Source organism: Odontesthes bonariensis, chromosome 21 (assembly GCF_027942865.1).
Source record: "Odontesthes bonariensis isolate fOdoBon6 chromosome 21, fOdoBon6.hap1, whole genome shotgun sequence".
NCBI classification, from domain to species: domain Eukaryota; kingdom Metazoa; phylum Chordata; class Actinopteri; order Atheriniformes; family Atherinopsidae; genus Odontesthes; species Odontesthes bonariensis.
Genome location: NC_134526.1, coordinates 26,587,511 through 26,612,807, shown reverse-complemented (window position 1 = coordinate 26,612,807; position 25,297 = coordinate 26,587,511). Strand labels below are relative to the sequence as shown.

At 43.2% G+C, this 25,297-nt stretch overlaps 1 protein-coding gene across 3 annotated transcripts in view; it reads left to right on the top strand.

Annotated features, from left to right (window-relative positions):
- carhsp1 (calcium regulated heat stable protein 1) overlaps positions 1-25,297 on the top strand; it is a 40,249-nt gene extending 14,952 nt beyond the window's left edge. Inside the window, exons 1-5 of one of the 3 annotated variants that reach the window (XM_075453666.1) lie at positions 3,322-3,410; positions 14,603-14,732; positions 18,387-18,495; positions 20,835-20,957; positions 24,456-25,297. In XM_075453666.1, coding sequence (XP_075309781.1) covers positions 14,651-14,732; positions 18,387-18,495; positions 20,835-20,957; positions 24,456-24,618 — 477 coding nt within the window. In that variant the 5' untranslated portion in view covers positions 3,322-3,410; positions 14,603-14,650 and the 3' untranslated portion in view covers positions 24,619-25,297. Of the gene's footprint in view, positions 1-3,321; positions 3,411-3,648; positions 3,724-14,602; positions 14,733-18,386; positions 18,496-20,834; positions 20,958-24,455 lie in introns of those variants that run through there. The other 2 variants (XM_075453667.1, XM_075453665.1) reach the window with 2 other exon arrangements.

Here is a 25,297-nt window from a genome sequence, read left to right as displayed (position 1 = left end):
AATTTAGTTTTCAGTGATGTGTGTCAATCACAGTCGGTATGATATGTAGTGGGGGATATGTTTTCGATTACATTTGAGACGGATCCCATTGCTCAGGTGTGTAGATCAAAATGAACGCGTCACTAAAGCACACAGATCCACAGCAGGAGGTGTCTGATGCTAATCACAGAGTACATTCAGCCAAAACATGGGAGATACTGCAGTGACGCACACCGGGGGGGGGGATGAGTCATCAAATTGTTGGATCAGGATCATACAAACAAACCCATTTCCATACACTCACCCACTCACACCGGCTTCCGGGCACATAGAAAGTTTGATATGATACGTGGTCTGTGTTTGAGGTCGGTGCTCTCTGCGTCCAGTGGCTGCATAATGCGTCTGAAGCAGATTTCCTCATTATTTGTGTCAATGCATAGAGATCTTCGATAAACCTGCCCAGAGCTGTTTACATCCCCGGTCCACTAAATTCATTTCAAATCGTGGGCTACGTCAGCTGCAAAGCCCCAAGGTCCTTCTCGCTCACAGTAATGAAACGGAGAATCGGTACGAATGTAAAGATGTGACGCCGTTGATGTCGGGCAGATCATTCTAAGTCGCAGGGACACATAGAGGATTCGGGAGCTTGCTGGAGATGTTCTGCTTTTTTAGTCTAATCCATGTACCTGACCGTTTTCAGAGAAATATGTCGTTATGCAGTAGGCCTGCCACAAACAATTATTCCGATCAGTCGACTAATCGGATCATACGTAAATAGAACGTAAAACATACAGCTTATCGCACCAGCATGCAGCTGCTCTTATATAACCATCATTAGCTTTCAGCTTGAAGTGTTTAAGGTATATGCTAACTAAAAATAAAGACGATTAAGATGATAGTTCGGGGTGGTCGGTGGCATAGTGGGTTAAGCAGGCGCCCCATGTACAGAGGCTATAGTCCTTGCTGCAGCTGGCCCCGGTTTGCGTCCCGCATTGGACAGCCCTTTGCTGCATGTCATTCCCCCTCTTTCTGCCCCCTGCCTCCTGTCCCTCTTCAACTATCCTGTCCATTAAAGGCATAAAAGCCCCAAAAAATAATAATTAAAAAAAAAAAAGATGATAGTTCATTTAACCTTGAATGAAATATATGTGCTAATGAATCGAATCGTTATCGCTAATCGTGGCAGGCCTATTATGTAGTGTCTTTAGGCACTTTGTTGTTACAAGCAGCCTGTTGCTAAGACACATGATTTGTTCCTGTTGCTTTAGTTGCATCTGTGAAAATAACCAAAGATAACTCAGTTTGACAGACATAAAATCGTATTTTTGTACCAAAGAGCTATTAGCTGAAAACCTTTTATATCTCAACATGGTGTGCAGTGTGTCCTAAAGAAATTAGAAAACTTGGCAAATGGAGGACAAAAGAAGAAATGTCACGCCCAGAAAAAACCCCAAAATACTATCTATAGCAGATGATCTGAAAGTGATGCGATTAGAAACTATAAGAAATTAGAGAAAGACCTGACACAGGGCCCGAGAAGATGCATCTGGACCTTCAGTTGATCCATCGACTGTTGGCCCAAGCCTCATCAGGAATGGTCTGAGATAACGGGGAGAAAAGGCTGAGGGATGCCAAATGACACAAGAAGATGACTGACAATCAGTGGCAACAGGTCTGATGGAGGGAGGAATCCTCCCCAAAGCCCGGGGCTCAGCATTACTGAAGCAGTGTGGGATCATCTTTACAGAGAACGGAACAAAAGGCAGCCCACATCCAAAGAAGAGCTTTGGGATGTCCTTTAAGAAGCCTGGAGAACAATTCCTGAAGACTCCTTAAAGAAAGGACAGAAAGCTCGTCTAAGAGGGTTCAGGCTGTGTTGAAGAATAAACGTGCTCAGAGCAAATACTGAAAACTCTTTTTTTTACCATTTAAATACGGTATATATATTTATACACTTTTGATAAATCACTGCATGTATTTCCTGTTTTGCTGGTGAATAAATAAAGAAACGAGGGGTGGATCGAGCCTTTGCATGGTACTGTATATCAGCAATTAATGTATTTGATAAAGATGTAGGCCTAATCAGACAATTTTTTTGTATTTCTACATGTCACTTTGACTCCATCCGTCATTTCTTGTTGAATGCAGCACCCTTTTATATATAAAAGGACTTACCTGAAATAGAATGTTCAGGAGTGTCATTGTTCCTGATTAAGAAATGGGTTAATGGAGTACTTTAGGAATCCTGCTGTGTGGCATTTTGAAAGCAAATAAGCCCACTGAGTTTGTTTGGCAATACCAAGCGTACATTTTAGGCAAAGCTGAGGTGAAGGGATTCATTTTTGGTTTTGCAAAACAAAAAGAGGGACTGTTTGGTGTTTTACTACCTGGACGGTAAACCTTTTTCCCTTACAGGAAGCTCCTGTTCCATCTGTTCTAGATCAGTTCAGGCCCAGCTCTCCACTCAGGCTGCCCTTGTGTCACCTCGTCCTCGGTGACATTTCCTCTGCTTTCAGTTTTCTTTGTGCAGCGAGAAAGGAAAAACATAAGAGCTTTTTGAGCGAGACAAAAAAGAAAAGAAAATGTGTAACAGAGCAGATGGAAAGATGGATCTCACTCGCACCTTTAGCACCTCACAGGGTCATCTTGTCTGAAAGCCTCTATTTCTCAGCACACTTGTTTTGTGTGTGTGTATGCGTGGGTTTGCTGGGGAAGAGTCTGTGTGGGTGTGAAATGATACTTTTAACAAATATGGCCAGTTGTGCCTTGATTAGCATTCAGCAGTTTCTATTCAAGAAAGTGTTTGGAGCTCAGCGTTAGCATTTTCCTTTTCTTATATCCTCATTGGCTTTAAGCCCAATAGATGTTATTGAAGCTCCGCACAGATCCCATAAAAAGATTTCTGTATTGAACTCAAAAGTCAGTCATTCTGTATCTTTTTGCATGCTTTCTTCTCTTCTGGTCTGTGACTCATAAGGCTTTGTCGTTCTGTCTTCTCTTCTGACTTCAGTTTGTATTTCTTGCCTCATCCTGCTGTAAGACCTCAGCAGGATGGGAGGTGACGGGCTTCCTGCCGCTCAGTAATCAACAGGGGGCTTTCACCAAGGTCCAAAGTGCCACGATAGATATTCCATAGTGCTATCACAGAGCTACAAATTAATTTTAGGCATATAGTAGTATAGTCACTACTTTTTTTTTTTTTTTTTTTTTTTTGTCATCGTAGTCAGCGGTTCAACATGCAGCGTACGTCTGTATTTGTCGTAAACTGCTGCCCCTGTCGTCCGCTTTAAATTGTCTGTTAATTCTACCACTTTCAGACAGATTGTAAACAGCATTTCTGAGGGTGATGTCCAAATCTTAGAATTAGAGACGACCTCCAAACCAGAAACTGGAATCTCTAAGTGTTCACCCTGTCTGGCCTCATCACACTGGTAAGGTGTCTGTGTTCGGTTCAGGTGTTGGCCCGAGAGCTAAAGCGCACATTTCTGTGTGCATGTTTACCTGACCCTGTGTGTGTGTGTGTGTGTGTGTGTGTGTGTGTGTGTGTGTGTGTGTTGTGTCCCAGTGGAATGTGCTGACTCAGCTGTGCTCTCTTGATGTCGGGCTATCCGGAGAGAACTGTCATGGAAAATTCCATACGACACTGGTTTGATTCGGCTGTGTGCGAGTGAGAGAACAACAAAGAGTGCAGCTTTTGTCCGCGTTGGTGCTGTGTTTGATACACCGAACAAACTGGAACGAAAGGTTTGGGCCGAAGCCTCCAAGTCATTGTTTTCCTGGGTCTGACTTTGTATAGATTTAGTTACACTCCAGCTGTGAGACAACTGTCTTTGTTTCACTCGTATCCAACTTGTGAAATGGGGTTTGGAACGTTTTAAATCTTAAGTTGATCATTTCACATTGTCCCATAAACTAGAGTATAAAGTCAAATCCGTGTGCTTAACATGAGTTTTTAATAATTTTTGATGCCTCATATTTCACTTCGCTGCCAAATGGAGGAATATTAAGCCTTTTCTACATTTCTCTGCATTAGTTATTAGTTACTTATGAATTGAAGTTAATTAAACTGGTTACTAATAATGTAGATTTAAAAAAAAAAACAAAGTGCTCGTGAAATATTGTGCTGTGCTTTGTTTATAGGCCTTCAGAAACAAAAAGGGGTGTACTTACTATTTAAATAGAAGAGATGAAGCTATCTGTGTTTTGTTGAATAAATGTTTGAAAAGGTTAAAACATACGTTGTTTCACACAGCACCAACAGGGATTTAGATGTTTGCCTGTTTTAAATATGACCCAAAAATCCCAGCATTTAGGATGACACGTGCGTCCTTTTTTCACATGATAGTATGTGCAAACACGCTGTTTGGTCGCTTAGAAATTGGCCCATGTTTCTTCCTCTGAACGAACGAGTCCCAACATGGAGTGTAAGTGAGATTGGCAGTTAAAGCTGCAGTCTGCAGGATTTGTTGTTGTCATACGTAAAGTCCTAATTTTTGGCATTTTAAGAGTTTACATGATCTATCAGAACGCTTGAAGTTGAAAACGGTGACCTCCGTAGTCGCAAAATGCAAGAAATGCTTATTTTTTTTAACCGAAAAATAAAAGGTTATTCAACTTCCTGTCCCGCCCCATCAAAACACTTGAGAACTCGTGCACGTCTACGTGCACGCCAGATGCGCATACGCGACTCCTCACAACTCACCTGTCATTTGCGATCATAGAAGACACAGTAAGTAGACTAGCCCTTAATGAAGTCCAATAGTCCAGAAAAATAAGCGTGGGGACGAGCCTACCTTGTATCGCGCGTGCACAATCGGTGATTGACAGGCAGCAGAGCCCAGCTCGTAAACCTGATTGGTTACCTTTTACCGGTCCGGTCTGCAATTTTGTAAACAAACCTGCTGGCTTTGGAGGGACCTAGCGGGACATATAGGGGACCTAGAGAACTCATTTTTTTTGTATTGGGGTATTTAATGTACTATTTTCAGAATCCCCGGACAGTTCCAGGCATTATGCTTGAAAAAGAGTTGCAGACTGCAGCTTTAACACTTGTCTGATGAGCCTTGTAGACCAACCTCGGTCAGGCATGTTCCTTGAAAGCGGCATCGCGAAGCAGTTTTACATCGACAGGGTTATGCTTGCATCTGCACGAATGTACGTTTTATTTTGCTGTTACTTTGAAAAATGCTCAGATACATTATGTTATCGTGTTTGACCTCCTCATCCTTATCTTGAGCTGCTCTTTTATATTCTTCATTCCTCAGACAACTCAGGATTTTTCTTGTTGTCACCATCGTGTTTCGGCAGATTTTCCCAACTCAAGCTGCTCCATTTAATCTCCGCTTAAGACCGAGGTGAAGTTGGTTTGATATTGGATATTTGACAGATATTCACAATAAGGAAATAAGGTGTCTTTTTTTTCAAACCAATATCAAACCAACTTCACCACGGTCTTAAGCGGCAGCTGCAGCAGCAACATTTCCGGAAAGGTACTGGCTTGATTAAATTCATTCTGGACTCTATATCCGACCACATGAAGACCTCGGGACACTTCGGTTTGGCTTTAGGGACCCTCTACTCACTACCACGTAAGTGTTATGTTGTTTGGAGCTGTAGAAGAGGTATAAAAATAGCGTTTTGTAGCGGCGATACTCGATGCCCTCATCACTTCCAGGCTAACGACTTTTGGCTAAAAACGGTCAAATTGAAATTCTCAAAACGCATCCGAATGACATGATTTTGATGTCAACTCAACGTATGTACTCCCAACATCCCGTAAATTGATCTAAAGTGCATTTTACTCCGAATTATCCCTTTAAACACTTGTGTCGAACTCGGAGTCAAACTGAAAATACCCAACAGAAGTTCTAAATATCTCCCGGAGGGCCCCCTTTATAAACCATGCACGGCGTGCATATAAATGGTTTATATGCATGGAACTTCTTCATTCTTTTGTCTGTCTGTCAGTTGCTATCAGCCAATTAAAAAGCTCTTTCTCTTCACAGAAGTCCTCAAAATAAAGTTTCCACTCCAGTCGTTGTGATGTGAAATGACATAATAATCTAAGCAGATGTGTAATTATTGTAACATTTCATTTAATTTCCGAAACCGAAAACTCACGTGGTGTCATCTTTGGGGGTTGGGCGAGCGGCTCCCTGAACAGTTCACCAGTCCATCCCAGGGCTTTGGCAGTAATTGTATTGTCACTACACTGTGTGACTTTGTCCTGTCTGCTTCCTGCATGGGGAATTAAATTTTCACATGTAAGTTGGCAGACAGCCTGTCGTCAGCCACACTCTGCACAACGCTCATATTTCCATCCGCTTTGATTTCAAATCTTGTTTCTATTCTATAAAAATGGTCATTACACTTTGCGTTTCTCTGAACCGGCTTCATTAACTGTGACAATAATTGTGAGGGGGTTTTTTTAATGGTTTTTTTTTTTGGTATCTGTGTTGTCATTTCTCTGAGCTGCACAGAGTTTCATCAAGACTTTTTTTGTTGTTGTTGCACGGGATGAGGCGTGGGCACGGTTTTACGTGCGGATATTTGCGGATACTTAGGGACTACACCTTTCAATATGAAAGCTGCGCAGTCTTTTAAACATAAGGCATCTGTCGCGTTGCAGCTAGTTGACAACACTACTAAGGATGCATTGTGACGTAAACTAGGATGGCGGCTTAAGAGTGAATAGATTGTGTCTAATCTTAGAAAATACAACCGCTTTTTTAGATAAATTTTGTCACATTTTTATAACCAGTGCCATGTTGCTCTTACCTGACTCCCACCCTCTGGTATTCACATACCATCTGGGACGAGCCCACAACCGACATGATTTCAAATGAGGCTATTTTTTCTAAAACTCGTGCATGTGATTGGATGAAGAATCTGTCCGTCATCTTGACTGACACGCCACTGCAGCCACTCACAATGACTTAACCCGTGACGTAGCTCAGAGCTTACCTGACTCCTGCCCTCTGGAGCATGAATGGGCGGCCATAACGCGGCCCATTCATCCAAAGTCCCACCCAGCGATTAATGATTGGCTCTGATTATTTTCTAATCGGACGAAACACATATGACTTCCAGGCTCCTCAGATGGTTGTGTGAGGAAAGGGAACGCCCCCCCGTGTAGTTGGTGAACGCAGCCAGATGACGTGAGTCAGGTTAATGTTGCTCTAGACAGCAGTATATTAGTCATATTAGTCAGAGTCTACAATCTCAAAATTATGAGATGGTGATCTCATCCTTATTATTTTATATTATTATATTAATGGGGAGCAGGAATGGACATGAGTGGGATTTTTTTTTTTTCACGTTTGTGTGTTTTGCGTCTATTTTATACTGTTTTTTTTTCTTTTTTAACATTACTGTTCGGGTTCAAGTAGACACTTTTGTTGGATATATTTCTAAAAAAAAATTCTCTGCTGCACAGAAAATATACTGAACCACCACTTCAGACCTGACGTTCATACCAAAGTATGGAAGTTGTGTTCTGCTCCAGCCTGAAAGTTTACCAGTTTTCTGAAACGCTAACTGTGCCTAAGGCTGCAAACCCTTTCAGAAGCAGAATCCTTGAGCGTGCCACCAAACATCGGGTGCGAGTCAGGTCTTGACTGCATCCAAAATACCATATAACTAAAGGCTCTAGCATGGTTGCCGAGTCTGCTAGCGCGAGCCGTGTTAATGACTTCACGATTTCGTGCCCGCAATACATAGTGGCGCAAATCCATGCGCCAGTCGTTGCAATTTTCTCCGTCACAGAGGTGGCGCTGCTACGTTAAGGTTACCGTTACTTTACAACCACGAAAGTTGAGAAGAAAACAATGAAGAGCAGGAACACTGTCATTAATTATACTTCTGCAGTATTCGGATAATTTGAATTTTTTAATTCAGTTAAGAGGTGAAGGTCTGAAGCCACTTGGAGTCTCTGCCCTCTTCTTTGCCTTCACGTATCTGTCCCGTAGCTTCTTCCACACATACATACAGAACTCTCCCTCTTTCCCCAAAGTTCTCCTAATCTCTGTCCACGAGTTTTGGGAGTTTACGTGCTCCCTGTGCTGTTTCACTGCAGTTTTGTACAGGTGCCTGTACAAACGCACCTCCTGACTGAGCCTGGTCTCAAATTGGTCCATCCAGTTCGTTTTTCTCGGCGCAGCCAAGTTACAAAAATTGAGTGGTGCACGACAACGCGATGCGCCGTCTTTTCAAGGCAAGCGCCATGCCTGAAACGTCATTTTGACGTCACGGTCCGCCACCGCCGTGACAGACGCGTCAACTGTAACTCCAGCTTAACTGTAACGCGAAAGCCTTTTTTCAGCAAAATTGAAGTTGTTTTTCCAATATATTCAGGATGAACTGACAGTACCTGCCACCTGAAAAGTTACGCTGTATTTAGGAAAATGCTCAGCAGAAGTTCAAAGAATTTTGTAAAGAATTTTGTAGTGAGCATAAACATGCAAAAATCATCATTATCATTCCTATTATTATTATTGTTATTTCAAAGTAACTTTTAAAACTTTGGCTCCTCTTACAGTTGTGAGACGTACCGCCACTGTTATGAAAACAAATATTGATCCGAGCCCTGCATCTGCACAGCCATACACATAATTTTTTTTGTCACGTTGAAGAGGCCACAAAGACATTCGTAATTAGTCCACAGAAATATAAAGTGACTATAAAGTGAACCGGCATGGGGCAGGAAACCAAAGTTCCAGGCACTCCAGGGCAGTTTCAGGCTGAGGATGTGTATAACAAGTCAACGTACTTCAAAATGAGTCGGAAACACATACACTATATTGCCAAAAGTATTGGCTCATCTGCCTTTACACGCATATGAACTTAAGTGACATTCCATTGTTAATCCATAGGGTTTAATCTGACGTCAGCCCACCCTTTGCAGCTATGACAGCTTCAACTCTTATGGGTGAGCTTTCCAGAAGGTTTAGGAGTCTGTTTATGGGAATTTTTGACCATCCTTCCAGAAGCGCTCTTGTGAGGTCAGACACTGATATTGGACGAGAAGGCCTGGCTCGCAGCCTCCGCTCTAATTCATCCCAAAGGTGTTCTCTCAGGTTGAGGCCAGGACTCTGTGCAGGCCAGTCAAGTTCTTCCACACTAGACTTGCTCATCCATGTCTTTATGGACCTTGCTTTGTGCACTGGTGCGCAGTCATGTTGGAACAGGAAGGGGCCGTCCCCAAACTGGGGTCCCTCAGGGTTCAGTGCTCTGCCCTCTTCTGTTTTCATTATAGCTTCTCCCGCTGGGCTCCATTCTCAGGAAACATGGTATTTCATTCCACTGTTACGCTGATGACACTCAGATTTACATCCCCCTTAAAAAAAGCTGACTCCTTCTCCCTTAAGCCACTGGTAAATTGTTTAGATGAAGTCAAGGCTTGGATGGCTCTAATTTTTTAAAATTTTAATGAAAAGAAGACCAAAGTGATGGTCTTTGGTGGCACCTCTGAGTCCCCCGCAATCGATCTCGGTTCCTTGGCGCAGCACGCCAAACCTGTTATAGGTGATCTGGGGGTAAATGTGGACGCGTACCTCAAGTTTGACAGCCAGATTAAAGCTGTGGTTAAAACGAGCTTCTTCCAGTGAGACAGTTGGCAAAAATAAAACCCTTTCTTCCAAGACAGCACTTAGAAACAGTAATCCACGCCTTTGTAACCACTAGGCTTGATTACTGTAATGCACTTTTTATGGGGGTTAGTGGGTCCTCCATCGCACGGCTTCAGCTGGTACAAAACGCAGCTGCACGACTTTTAACTGGCATTAGGAAATTTGAGCACATTACGCCGATTTTAGGCTCTGGAATGAGCTGCCGCTGCACATTAGGCAGGCCCCTTCCTTGTCCTGTTTTAAAATTCGTCTTAAAACACACCTCTTTTCTGTGGCTTTTACCACCGTCTAGGTTGTTTATTTTATGTGCACAGTTTTGTTTTGATGTTTTTATTGTGTTTATTTTAATGTACAGCACTTTGGTAACCTTTGTGTTTATTTAAAATGTGCTTTATAAATTGATTGATTGATTGATTGATTGAAACTGTTTCCACAAAGTTGGGAGCATGAAATTATCCTAAATCTCTTGATATGCTGAAGCATTCAGAGTTCCTCTCACTGGAACTAAGGGTCCAGGCCCAGCTCCTTGAAAAACAACCCCACACCATAACCCCACCTCCACCAAACTTTACACTAGTGCTGGGTGGTATGACCAAAAATACATATCACGGTATTTTTTTTTTTCATGCATAATTAGTTGTTCACAGCATTTTCTACAGATTGAGAACAGAATTACTGCAGTAGATTAATTTAGGATGGTCTATTTTACCGTCATAGAATAACGCCCCACAAAATTATGCTGTTTACAAAGAAGTGCTACTCATGATTCTAATGAAGTGAGGAATCGGAATGCAAACACAATTGCAGTCAAAATACAGAACTTTTACTGTGCAAATTTCAAACATCTTTTAGGAAAATCAATACAAAAAAGTAGTGGAACTTGCAATAATTATATTTTTGCATCAATATGAGGTATTCACATTCAAATAAATGAGGTGAGCAAACGCGTCTTGAAGTGACATTTCGCTCGACTTTTCTTTTGCTTTCCCCGTGTTACCTGCTGATGTGGCGGGTGCTGACCTTAACTTCATGCATTCTTGATATTCTAAGACATGCTTACAGCTAAGGTGATGGAGCAAATTGCTTGTGTTGCCACCTCCAGCGACAACTGTAGCCCGACCACACTTGCATAAAATGGTTGTTTGGTCGACGTCGGATTTTTTTAAACCAAAAAACTTCCAAACTACAGACACGGCTCCTTTTTTTGGCACAAGTTCTTCTGTGTCAGCATGTTCTACTAGTTCTGCAGCTTCAATTTCGGAACTTTCCATGTCTATCCTATCCACCTTCGCCTTCGCGTAACGCAAGTGCTTATTACCACCTCGCACCCATAGACAGTAAACATGCGTGTTTAGAAGTGCAACACTGAAAAGGGTCCCGTCTCAAACAATGTCGAGCGACGCAGCGTTCCCCCCGTTGTGTAATCAAATGACGGTATATTAAAAATTCATATCATAACGAAATTATAAACCGGTATTCGGTGTAAAACCGGTATACCGCCCAGCACTACTTTACACTTTGCACAACGCATTAAGGCAAGTACCGTTCTCCTGGCAACCGCCAAACCCAGACTCGTCCATCAGATTGCCAGATGGAGAAGAGTGATTTGTCACTCCAGGGAATGTGTCTCAACCGTTCTAGAGTCCAGCGGCGGCGTGCTTTACACCACTGCATCCGACGCTTTGCATTGCACTTGGTGATGTATGGCCTGGATGCAGCTGCTCAGCTATGGAAACCCCTTCCATGAAGCTCTCTACGCACAGTTCTTGAGCTAATCTGAAGGCCACATGAAGTTTGGTCTGTAGCAATTCACTTTGCAGAAAGTTGGCAACCTCTGCGCACTATGCGCCTCAGCATCCACTGACCCCACTCTGTCAGTTAATGTGGCCTGCTACCACTCTGTGGCTGTCGTTCCCAATCGCTTCCACTTTGTTATAATGCCACTGACAGTTGACTGTGGAATATTTAGTCGTGAGGAAATTTCACGACTGGAGAGCGACCCATTCTTTCACAAATGTTTATAGAAGCAGTCTGCATGCCTAGGTGCTTGAATTTCTACACCTGTGGCCATGGAAGTGATTGGAACACCTGAATATAATTATTTGGATGGGGGAGTGAATACTTTTGGCAATGTGTAGTTTTGAGGTTCACAAATTCTCTGGGCTTGCTTTAAAAAATGGATAGTAAAGTTTGAGACCTCGCAGGCTAATTCTATCCTGACCATGTCATGTTTTCCAGGCCTGTTCCAGACTCCTCCTTACACTATGTTCCACCTAACTGCTTCATTTTCCTTTCACTCCCTGCTCCTTGGAAACACCAAGGCTCCTTCCTGCTGCTGTTCTTGAGAAGTTTTTCTTCCTCTATGCCTGTGTTCAATGTTCTCATTCATTTAGTTTGATGCAGAATCATTTTGGTTTTGCTGATTCACATTCGCAATCTTTTGTCGGGATGCCGCTTACAGACACTGTAAACAGAAGGCGATAAATGTGTTAATGTGTGTTTACGGTAGGTCATAAAGGAAGCGTGCTGTCCAGAGAGGCTGCAATTGGATTAACTCCCCTTTTATTGAGTTAAGACAAATCAGACACCGTGCTCACTCTGCTCTCTTTTCCAAACTGTAAAGTGCATTCAGCCCCCTGTCTACAGTGTGAGCGACTGTGTAAGTGTTGAGCTTTGTGCTAAAACTAAAGCAGATGAATATAATCTACGTAGAGGGTTTTTAAAGCTCAAATAGACGTAGCAGAGACCAGAGACGTCAGCTTCAGCACTCTTCTGTTAACCTCCAGATCTTGGAAAAAGCTCCAAACATCTGGACTTTTTGTGTTGTCAAAGCCATCTTCCTTTTCTCAGCTTTTCTGGTTTGACTGGAAACGGTGAAATTTTTTCTGTCCTTCAGCAGTTATTACTGATCCCTGACCAGCACAAACGCCACATTCCACAGAATCAGATATTCCATTAAAACAAGCTCACACACTTGATCAGCCTGTAATCCCCCTTTTTTTTTGTTATTGTTCCACACTGCTTTCTTTTCACTGCCTGGAACCCACAGGAAGGTACAGAATCTGTCTGTACACATTTTCTTGGCAATCTTTCCAAAAGTTGAGAGATTGAAGCACTACTGGGACTGACTAACCAACAAACCTGAGATCCTGAGATTTATCCCGAGAGCTAAACCTCTAAACTAAATACACCCAGCAGTAAACTTCTCAAAAAAAACCAAAGTTATAAATGTTGTCTGGGCCTTTTTAGAATTGTTCAAATTCTCTTTTCGAAACATAAAATGTTTTAGTTTTTTAACTTTAAAGCCTCTGTAGTGATATTGCTTGAAGTTGCACTTTTAAGATCTTCTGGGCCAGCAGAGCCAGCAAGTGTAGCCATATTTTGACCATAGAACGTTTTCTCTATGCAGCCATGGAAATTCAGTTCGATGATACTTTATTAATCCCCAAAGGGAAATCATATTTCTTCAGTATTAATAATTATTATAAGGATATGCTTTTGTAATAACAAAATGAAATATAAATCTGCTGATAAACAGGTGGAACGTTGGATTGTGGCAGAGAGGAATGTGTGGTAGATAGCTTCCATCTTCGGGATCAATGGGTTGGGTTATGTTTCTAGCTTGGCAACAACTTGGCACACGATGTCACACACAGAATTCACAGGTTAACACAGATTACCTCACTCTGTAGACAACGTGACCAGGAACTGACAGCCAACAGGTAGCATCTGGGGTGTAGAGATGAGCCTTCTCAGTTGAAAGTTCTGTTGTTGACAAGCTCTGTAATCCCTCCTCCTTTACTGTGTCTCTGTCTGCCTGTATAGTCTTAAAGCTGAGAGATTGTTAGAAAAAAATATTGCCTTCCTGATATTCCTGCTGTGTCCTCCCCAGGGGTCCAAAGTTGTTCATATATTTGCCAGTGATGTCACACTTCCCATGATGGTAAAGCTTCCTCCTCCTTTTTCTCCCTTTTGTGCCTGATCTGCATCCCAGATGTCTCCTGTTACCAGTAGAAGCCCTTCCAGCAGCACAGCATCCAAACTTGCACGGAGAAATGTTTCAGAAATCATGTGGAAAATCTGTGTTTTCACAGAAAAATGTCTAAGTGGGAAATGTCAAGAAGTTGCAAAGAAAGACGCAATATGTCCAGAGCTGTTGCAGCAGGCCGCCTGCCTCTAGGAGGCGCAATTCTCAGAATGTAAAGACAATCTTTGTAAGCCTAAAGTAGCCTAAGTTTAAAACAAACAAAAAAAACTCTTTAGCTGCTAAGTGCTCCTGTTGCTAAATGCTGATCTGTCTTCACTGACTGCTCTAAAACTTTATCAATCCTTTTGTTTGGTGCGGGCTTGTACCGTGTCACTGTGTAAAATGCTCTCTGAACCACTGCGGCCACGTGGGCCAGGTAACCGAAACGATGAGTCAACATTGAGTGGAGCAGAGGTGGGGGTACAGGGTCGACACGGTTGAGTGAACTTCTGAACTTCTTTTCTTTTTCATTTTCTAATCTGCAGATGGGTTCATCGTTTGGAATGACCACAATACACAAGTCAAAAATATCCATTAATGCAGCTATATTTTTTCACTCCTCAGCATGTTTTTTTTTTTTTTACCAGACACCTTCCATATTATATCCATTTTTTTCATAATATGAGAAATCTGCTGCTCCTGCTATCAATGATCTTTGATAAATGGAGATAAAATGGTGCTGAATCTGAGAAGTCTCTGATGCTCCTGTAATTATACCCTGCCTTTCATCACATTTGTTGAATAGCCACCCATTATCTCCCCCCCCCCCCCCCCTTTGGAGAATACAGCAGTAGTGCGAGGGAGAAACCGATAGAGGTTTTCTTCTCGCTCGTCTCCAATTGGTTCACGTGCAGCAGCCGATGATGTCATGATTGATACTGTGCGTCATGTTCCAGGAAAGAGAACTGAGACAGCTCTGTAAGGGGAATAAATCAACATGTTTTCAGACTAACACTCTAACCCTCCTCAGGTGTTTTAGAAGCTCCGGTGCCAACTTTAGAGGGAACGCCCTGCTGACATGTCCTCTGAGGCCACGCCCATCCAGGGTTCTCGACCCATGACCCCTCCACTGCCCTCTGCAGGATCCCCAACTTCTCCAGGTACAGAGAATATTTTTAGCTGCTCTACGAGACTGTTGAGAAAAGCAACATCTGTATCATAATCTGCTTTCACACTGCGACCCGCTACCTTAGCGGGTCCAAATTGCACCTTCGACCCGCATCGAGCAATGTGAACGCTTGGTGTGTTGGTGACCCGTGTTGCCTGAAGCCGAGTTCAGGGGGCGTTGCCTAGTGGCAGAGCGTCACACGAAACTGACGGGCGTAAAATGCTGGGCGTGTACAATGACGTAGGCACAAGCCATGCGTCGGAGGTAGGGTTAAATACACCTTGAGGACTCGTTTTTGCAATTGTATATGCAGTTCATGGAGATGTTACTTTACGGTGCGTCTTGCTGCGTGGGAAACCGCGCTCTCTCATCTTTCTCGCCAGCCCTTCCAGCAGAGGTCCATCCTTCACCGTCCCCGACATGTGGCGGAAAATAACGTCCTCTGCTCGGGGGCTGAGGAGCTCGCGGACCTCCTTGTCTCCCCAGTTGGCCATCTTCAAAAATGTCTTGAACTTGATGTAGGCTAAAACAGAGTGAAACTTGTCCTCACCTGTCGCTGTTGTTCTGAATCAGCTGTCCATTCTGTCTTTTAAACTCCTCACGTCACGCCCGCGTCATTTGCGTTCACATCAAACTCGGCTCGGCAAAAAGACTAGGGTCCGACGCGGGTCGAAAGGCGAGTAGAGTTGACGCGGCGGCCCGGGTCGGCAGTGTGAACGCAACAGCGGACACGCTAAAATCGCGAATTCAACGCGGGTTATTCCTCAGTGTGAAAGGGGCTATAATCTGCTTTCAGAGGGGAACTCCATTGATTCAGCACATGAAGAGTCATGTGGACCCGTTTGTTTCACATATTGTGTCAGCAAACATCACACACGCGAGGCTAAAGCGCTTCATACTGACTTTGCAAGTCAAAATCGAGGTTGAGATTAGAGTTGAGATTAGAGTAACTAGGCAAGAGTAACTTGTGCAAGCCCTACATAATGTCTAATATTGTAATACCCATCTGTGTGTGGGGCAGCGTCTCTTTGTGTCCTTGTGCTTTAAAGGGGATGTTGAGAAATCACTTTCCTTGTGAAAAGCTCCCCAAAAAACACAACCCTGTTCTAATGAGCATGTGAATCGGATTTCCATTAAAAAAGCCAAATTAAAGGAAGAGCTATTAGAAAATATCTGAGCCATACGTTCACTTCAACATTTGTTAGGCTGTGGCGTTGAAGTGCAACTTCCCTTCTTTTTTTTTTTTTTTTTTTTCACCAGCATGGGGTTATCTTTACCCTGGAGATTTCATTTAGCTTTTCTGTAGTCCTGTTTGGTCTGATTTGGTGATTATTACAACGGTAAAAAGAGTGTGTTTGTGCGGAATCAAACTCTTGAGCTGCCGATTTGTCTCCAGGACAACAGAAGGACCAGCAGCGTGTCAGTTTAGACCCCCTAGATGGACCGCGAAAAGGCGAATAATTGGACGTCCTTCCATCACAGCCTGCAGTCTGTTGCCTGCAGCTCCTTGTCCAACGGCTCACTGTGCCGGCGACTTGCTCTTCTTTTACTAAATCTGAAGGAAGCCTCGACAGTTGAATGTTAGCAGTCAGAAAGTTATGTTAAAGTGGGAATTAACTATTCCAAGAACACCCTGTAGCATCACAGAGCCTGGCTGTAGGACTTGTTGGTACAGAATTGCTATTTCATGTCTGTCAATCTGTGTTCTCTTTATTTATTTTCTTTAGATGGAACCGAAGAAATTGCAACAAATGTTTCTTGGTAGAATTTAAAGGTCAGAAAGAACTTCACAGGACACAAGCATGAAGCGAATAAGAGAGAAGGAAAGATTCAAAGACCCGTAGAAACATGCTATTTGCAAATAGCAGGGAATCAGAAACAAAGCTGGCAATAGAAGCTGAAGAACGGCACAGGTCAAATGTTACGAGAATAGCAAAAGCATTTGAGAGCCAGTAAAAACAATCACAGCAAAAGATCTTTGGTCAGATAAACGTTCTCACAAAGTGGTGAAACATAATGTCACTTTTAAAAGCAGAGACGGGAGACGGATTCTGCTCTTTTTTTTTCTCTTTTTTTCCCCCCGAGGCCTTAATGAAACGTCTGTGACACGCTCTGGTCCAAACAGAGGAATCCTCCGGGTTGCTCCTTTTTCATCCACTTGTTTTACACCAACTATCGCAAGCGTTTCAGGGGCGTCGAGTGATCCGCTCGACTCCATCGTTTGAGAGGAAGAGGGGCCTTGAGGGTTAATAACTCTCAAGATTGCGTTGTTACAGTTTGAGAGAGCATGCAGTAAACAGTAGAGATGGGACCAAGTCACACATGTGCAAGTCTCAAGTAAGTTCCAAGTAATTTTTTCTTGGGCAAGTCAAGTCCTGTAACAGGTCAAGTCAAAGTCAATTTACCTTATTATTGCAATTTTACCTGCAGAATCTGATCTCAATAAAGTGGCCAATGTGTCCAACCTGTCCACCCCGTTTCATGTCAAGCTAACGTTAGCTAATTACTGACTAGGCTGGCAGGATAATATTAGCTAATTTGACAAGCACTTACTGGTCAGAATGGATCTTCAAATAACGAACAAAGTTCGAAGTTGTCGTCTGGCTGTCCGAGATGTTGATGCCGCATGTCTTGCACTGTGCTGTTCGTCTTTTGCCGTCAAAATGGTAATTAGGAAAGCCGAAGACAACGACTTTCGGTACCCCTCCCGCTGACATGTTGATGCATATCTGATATGAGTTTATTCTCTTCAATAAACACTTAAAGTATGTAGAGAGGGCATGACTGATTGACAGGGTAGTGATCCAATCATGATGCCATTCTCAGCCTGCGCTCCTACCGGGTAATCCATATTATTTTTTTTATTAATTTTATATTCTAACTGAAAACATGAACTGAATAACACTCAAGTCATTCAAGTCATCGTGTCTCAAGTCAAGTCAAATGCCGAGTCTTTAACTTCCAAGTCCGAGTCGAGTCTCGAGTCTTTTATTTTTTGTCAAGTCGAGTCACAAGTCATCAAAACAGCGACTCGAGTCCAGGTCACAGTGACTTGAGTCCCCATCTCTGGTAAACAGCCTGAGAGCTCAGACCACAAGTCAAACTGAAAGATACTTCACTGGTCATTTTTTTCTGGAAATACTAATACTGCTACTCTGAGTGTTTGGTTTTCACGTGAGGTGATGGGACCGGTAAGATTTGGCTTTGAAATTTAAACGTATTCTAAAATTCACACTGAGCTTTGACATGACAAATGCATGCAGCGAGTTTTTCAGCATGGCTTTGTGTCAGAATGCTCCCGAAACAGAAATTCCTGTCAACAGTGACGTCGGTAGTTCTAGAAACCAAGACGATGCCATCCAGGATGTCTCTGTGATTGGACAGTGGCTCTCTGAGGGCTTTAAGCCTGAAACCACTTCGTAAGAGAGCTGAAATGGCTGGTGCTGAAGAGATGCTGAACATCCGTCTGAAAGTCTCGAGTTAAAATGTGCTCGAAAACATCTGTGCAGGATCATGTTTTTAAACTTAAAAGTCGGGTGACTAAGCGTGTATGTTATTGCCACACGGTGTGTTGGAGAACTAGAACGGGGACATGCCTTCCTGTGCTGTGATGTTTGTTCTGATGTGGCAGGTTTTCTCCTTTCAGTATCCCTGAAGCCTCCGGCCAACAGGCAGCGGGACCGCTCGCCTTCCCCCATGAGAGGCTTCCTCATCCCCAGCCCTCTGCCCACACGCAGGAACAGGACCTATTCAGCGTGAGGAAACACACACACACACACACACACACACACACACGGCAAAACCAAAGATGAAACGGCATCATAAGTTATTAATGAGAGTGTAATATTGCAGAAGAAAGCTTTGTCATTTAGAGCACTGAAAGTCAGTTTCTTTGTGCTGCTTTCTCTTTGCTGGTCTCAGAGTAACAGAGTAGAGATTCGTCAGAAAGTTCACTTTAGTGCTGAGCTATAAGAGCAAAAAAGTCCTTTTTTCTTTTAGACTGAAAGGAGATGCACTCTTTATCGAAGATATTAATTACTGATATACAGTACCGTGCAAAGTCTCGCTCCACCCCTCATTTCTTTATATAATCACCAGCAAAACGGGAAATAAATGCTGATTTATTGAAAACGTACAAACAGAAACTGATGTACAATGTAAAAAAACCTTACTTACAATTCTAGCAAGCTTGAGCTCCTTTACTCTCCAACACAGCCTGAACCCTCCGAGACGAGCTTTCTGTCATTTCTTTAAGTAGGCTTCAGAAATAGTTCTCCAGGCTTCTTGAAGGACATCCCAGAGCTCTTCTTTGGATGTCGGCTGCCTTTTTGTTCCGTTCTCTGTCAAGTATTCAGCTAAGGATGTTTCCGATCACGTGGCTTGAGACTCGATTGGAATCGGACGTTTCATCCCGATCAAGGATCGGATATATATATATTCTATAGCCTATAGCCTTTATTCTCTCTTTTTTAAATTTAAAAAAATTTTTTTTATCAGAACTATAATACTTGAAACAAATGGGAAAGAATAACAGCTTAGTAATTACTGTTATGTGGTGGTACAGAGTCAGACCGTCTCAATCATAGATATTATATACACAGACGCCTCATAGACTGACGCTGCCTATTGGAGGTGACGTATTAGCGTGGCCGCCATCTTGGATGGGTCTCCAATGCCCCCACATTGCATTTATTTCGACTGAACAAGGTGTATATCCCCAACTACGATAATCATAACTCCCCCGAATTTTTATGTCCATGGTCTCAACTCAACACAGAAACAACGCATGCGGCATGACGTCACTTTGCTGCGTGCCGTAAAGAGAAGCAGAACACGGCAGCAGCTTGATGCTGGGGGCGCGAATGTCTGCGGTGTGGAGGTATTCTAAAGTGGATGACAAAAACGTCGCGATTGCAACCTGTGAGATATGCAAACTTGGGATTTCAAGAGGTGGCAAGGACATCGCTAACATCCTTGATGAGAACAGGAACAGGCTCTAACCTGGCATGGTAGAGATGTTGGTTTTTATCAAGAAAAACGTACATTTTCTTCTGTGAAGCCACAGGAGGAGAGTAAGAATTAGGAGTGCAGTTCCGAAAAGCACATTACTGCCTTACTTTAGAACACTGTGGCACTTTTATTTTCCTGACGGTTATTTTAAGTTGAGCTGCCGCTCGTTTTTATATTAGACAGATTTGTAGTAAACTACAATGTGAAGAATTTTTTTTTTTTTTATTATTACTTGATTACTTTTTTTGTTCAAGCACCCTCACAGAATTGCTCTGTTTATAGGTGTTAAATGATAAAATAAGGTGAATAAAAAAAAAAATAAAGTCATGGACGTCCTGGATCTGTTTCTTCACCGTTCTTCATTTTTTTAATATACTGTAGATGTATCGGATCGGGACTCTGTATCGGCAGATACTCAAAATGAAATGACTCTGACTCGGGGCAAAAAAAATCCTTATCGGGACATCCCTATATTCAGCTGATAGCTCTTTGGGAATCACCTTGTTGGTACAGAATTGCTATTTAATGTCAATCTGTGTTCTCTTTATTTATTTTCTTTAGATGCAACTGAAGAAATTGCCACATGTTTCTTGGTAGAATTTAAATGTCAGAAAGTCTTGTTCTTTGCTAAATTGTCTGTGATGTGTAGACACAACACAGGCTCATCCCTCGAGTTTGGTTTCTTTTATGTGCTCGAATGATTCATGTCATTGGCTTAACAGACAAAAAGCATGCTGCTGAGAGAAATCAGGACTGGACTGGAGGAGAGGAAAAGCTGCAAATGCCCAAAGATGAACCACGAAAGCCTGGAGAACTGTGGCTACATGCCACTTTAAAAGACAACAAAGTCTGGCTGCTCGGAGCCTAAACGTATAGAAATGAGGGGTGACTCGAGACTTTTTCACAGAGCTGTAAATCAGCAGCGTTCAGCAGCTGTTTCACAGGAATAAGTCTCTCGATTTATTTACAACCTGCACAGCAGCAGACGGCCGACAGAATTAGCCACCAGTTGGTGAACGGAAATATTTTCATCAATCAAAGTTTATCCCTCTTTTTTTCACCTCTTCCACCTGTGTCCCCACAGGACGGCCCGTGCATCCGAGGGTCCCGTGTTTACTGGCGTGTGTAAATGTTTTTCCCGCTCCAAAGGCCACGGCTTCATCACACCATCCGACGGAGGCATCGACATCTTTGTCCACATCTCAGAGTAAGTGTTCCTTGCAGATGTCGGTGAGGGTGTGTGTGTGTTTGTGCACACGCATAATGTCGGGGGAAACTTCCGGATTTGTGTGTCGATTTTTCTCTTTGTCACCAAAGATGAGGCACGAATGAGAGGACTGCTTTGGTTTTAACCACTGACATCAAGCTATGTCAGGGTTTTTTTGTAAAGAGTAGAGGCACACACACACACTGACTCGCACACACACACACACTGACTCGCACAAAAGAGGAGTGCGGAGTGAGTAGGTGGGAAGCAGAATATCTGATGACCTTCACCACGGTGCCTTTGTTTTCAGCCACAGGTTTAAAACGCACAGACGTCAGATCCGCACACTCCAACGCCCACATACACATCAAAGACAACGCCACAACATGTACCGTCAAACAGGACCAAATGAAGTGACACCCAGTCAATTTTTTCTGTCTGTTTGGAGCTAATTATCAAACACTCCCAAGTGTGTACTCAAAGAATTGGAAATGCAGTTCCAACAGGTTGTGTTTCCCGATTGTAGTTGAGAGTTTTTAGGATTCATGAAGTTCCCATTTTTAAAAAAAAAAAAAAAAACTCTTAAGTGCCAGCTCAATCATGCATATTTTACAAAGCGGATTCCAAAAAAGTTGGGACACTAATCAAATTGTGAATAAAAACTGAATGCAATGATGTGGAGATGGCAAATGTCAATATTTTATTCGTAATAGAACATAGATGACAGATCAAAAGTTTAATCTGAGTAAATGTAACATTTTAAAGGAAAAATATGTTGATTCAAAATTTCACAGTGTCGACAAATCCCCAAAAAGTTGGGACAAGTAGCAATAAGTGGCTGGAAAAAGAAAATTGAGCATATAACGAACAGCTGGAAGACCAATTAACACTAATTAGGTAAATTGACAACATGATTGGGTATAAAAAGAGCTTCTCAGAGTGTCAGTGTCTCTCAGAAGCCAAGATGGTAAGAAGATCACCAATTCCACCATTGTTGCGCAGAAAGATAGTCCAGCAATACCAGAATGGTGTTACCCAGCGTAAAATGGCAAAGACTTTTAAGTTATCATCATCAACCGTGCATAACATCATCAAAAGATTCAGAGAATCTGGAACAATCGCTGTGGGTAAGGGTCAAGGCCGTAAAACTCTACTGGATGCTTTTGATCTCCGGGCCCTTAAACGTCACTGCACGTCAAACAGGAATGCCACTGTCAAGGAAATAACAGAATGGGCTCAGGAATACTTCCAGAAAGCATCGTCAGTGAACACAATCCACCGTGCAAAGAGGAAGCCATTTCTAAGCAAACTCCACAAGCTCAGACGTTTGCACTGGGCCAGGGGTCATTTAAAATGGAGTGCGGCAAAATGGAAGACTGTTCTGTGGTCAGATGAGACACGATTTGAAGTTCTTTATGGAACACTGGGACGCCATGTCATCCGTACCAGAGAGGACGAGGATAACCCAAGTTGTTATCAACGCTCCGTTCAGAAGCCTGCATCACTGATGGGATGGGGTTGCATGAGTGCTTGTGGCATGGGCAGCTTGCATGTCTGGAAAGGCACCATTAATGCAGAGAACTATGTTCAGGTTGTAGAACAACATATGCTCCCATCTAGACGTCATCTCTTTCAGGGAAGAACCTGCATTTTTTCAACAAGATAATGCCAGACCACATTCTGCAGCAATCATAAAGCGGAAGGTGCGACAAAGAAGGCCCAAGACGATTGAACAGTTAGAGGCCTGTATTAGACATGAATGGGAGAGCATTCCTATTTCTAAATTTGAGAAACTGGTCTCCTCTGTCCCCAGACGTCTGTCGAGTGTTGTAAGAAGAAGGGGGGATGCCACACAGTGGTAAAAATGGCCTTGTCCAAACTTTTTGGGAATTTGTTGAGGCCATGAAATTTGGAAACAACATATTTTTCCCTTAAAATGATACATTCTCTCGGTTTAAACTTTTGATCTGTGATTTGTGTTCTATTCTGAATAAAATATTAGATGTTGGCACCTCCACATCATTGCATTCAGTTTTTATTCACAATTTGTTTGGTGTCCCAACTTTTTTGGAATCCGGTTTGTATTTTTAGGAAAGCTGGATACGTCCCCGTGTGACTGAGAGGCACAAACAGGCGGCCATGCATCCAGTGGACGCTCTGTGTTTTTGAAGCGACCACTTAACTGTACTCGAACACATCAGCAGCCGACCCACTGGTGCAGAAATGTTCCCTTCAAATTTTAGGGCGGCCGTGGTTAGTCGGTCGTCCGATAACCAGAAGGTTGGTGGTTCGATTCCCACTCTCGCCACTGAAAAAGATTGGTGAAACTGACAGCTGGAGGGGTGTCCGTCCACCTCCTTGTCACGGCCGAGGTGCCCTTTGAGCAAGTCACCGTACCCCCGTGCTCCCCGGGCGCTGTGACCGGCTGCCCACCGCTCCATGTATGGCATCTGTCTGAGTGTGTGACCCTGCGCATGAGTGTGTCAACAGGTGCGTGTCGCTGCTTCTGTTTGCAGATGTTCTCAGGAAACTAATGGATATGCGTTTGTGGACAACGTTTATTTGGATTCATCAGACATGCTCAGCCCTTCCTTCAGTCAGGACGAACTGTTTCAGTACATTGCTTGTTGCATGTCGGGTCCTTTCTGTTAAAGTGGCACATTTGTTTGTGTTTTTGCTCTTTGGCTGCTGCTGCAGGTGTAGGACATCACTTCGCTGTTGTAAATCAGTCCGAGTCCAGCACACAAGCTGCCATACGTGGGGAATTTGCAGCGAGCAAAAAGGATGAGTGACACATGAGGCTGATGCAGGATCGAACAGACACTTTTTAAGCGCTGTATAAACAAATAAGTTTCATGGGATAGAGCAGACGGTTGAAGGCAGTGGGGGCACAACAAACACAAAAAGTGAACCCAGTATGACACACGAGCTCAGGTTGACTTGCTGCTTTTTATGCATCAACTTCACCAACATAACCTCTTAAGATTATCAGATCTGCCGAATGGTTATAAAAACGGAGCAAAGCAAAGCAAATGGAAGACGACGCAGGAAGCAATGTCACGCTATCTGTGACCTGACATCTGTCAGTCATCCTGTTTATTTTCTGTTTTGTTTTACTACTCTCTCTCCAGCAATTAAAACCCAGCCACATGTTTATGCCCTTCTGGTTTATTTCTTTTTCTTTCTCTCCTCCTCAGATAGCGTTGTCTTCGGTCTCCTTACCCCATCTGTTTTGTTGTGTGTCCATAGCAAACGTGTTGGGTTGGTTTATTTTTTCTTTCCTCTTTTTTTCCCCCCATAAATCTCTATTTAAGGATGTTTGCGGCCAATGTTATCATAAAGAAAGATAGTTACTGAGTTGTGACCTGCAGTATTTCAGCCCCCAAACGCTCCACGGGGGGTTCCAGCTCGGTGTACATCTAAAGGAGTCAGAACGACACAGTTGGAAGGTTCATATATATATATGTATATAAACCTCTTCTTCTTCTCCTTCTCCAGCATTGAGGGAGAGTACGTGCCGATGGAAGGCGACGAAATGAGCTACAAGGTTTGCGCCCTCCCTCCTAAGCTCGAGAAGATCCAGGCGGTGGAGGTGACCATAACCCATCTGAAGCCGGGAACCAAACACGAGACCTGGGGAGGACACATCATCAGCGACTGAGAGCTGACCCTCGATTGGGGGGGAGGGAGGAGGGCGGAAGGGGAGAGTGGATGATGATCAGGTGGAGTGATGTGAGAATGAGCGGATGGGCAGAGGGAAACCCAAGAAGTGTCATCAGTCACTCTGAGACACCCGGAACATCATGATGTTTCAGTCACAATCATCTCATTATTGGCTCTTGTTGAAATGTGAGCAGCTTCCTCTGCCTTTCTTTGGCAGTCGTTTACTACATATCAGGAAACCACGTCGGGTTGATTCGCGGCATATGAAGTAACGTGCGATTACAATGAAAGATCGTGCGGGGAAAAAAGTACACATTTAGTTTTCTTGCATAGGATTTTAGAACTCTGTGTTGAACTTTAGTAGAACATTTAAACTGAACTGCAGCTACGATCGTTCCTGGGAAATCTTCTCTGGGATACATTTGGAAGAAGATGGGCTGACGACAGACTCAATCAGTTCAGATTCCCTGAGTTTTAGGAATCGCTGTTGCTTGAGAAGTGATGTAGTTCCAGCAGCATGGGGGGGGGGGGGGGGGCGTTTTCTAGGTAACCTGCATGTGCCTCTTCCTACCCAGAGAACTTTTGCATCTGTTTGTGCCTGCATATCTCAATCTATAATGTGTATTTGGTCATGTTTGGTGGCTATAATGGTGAAATAAACTGGTGTTTTCAATTGA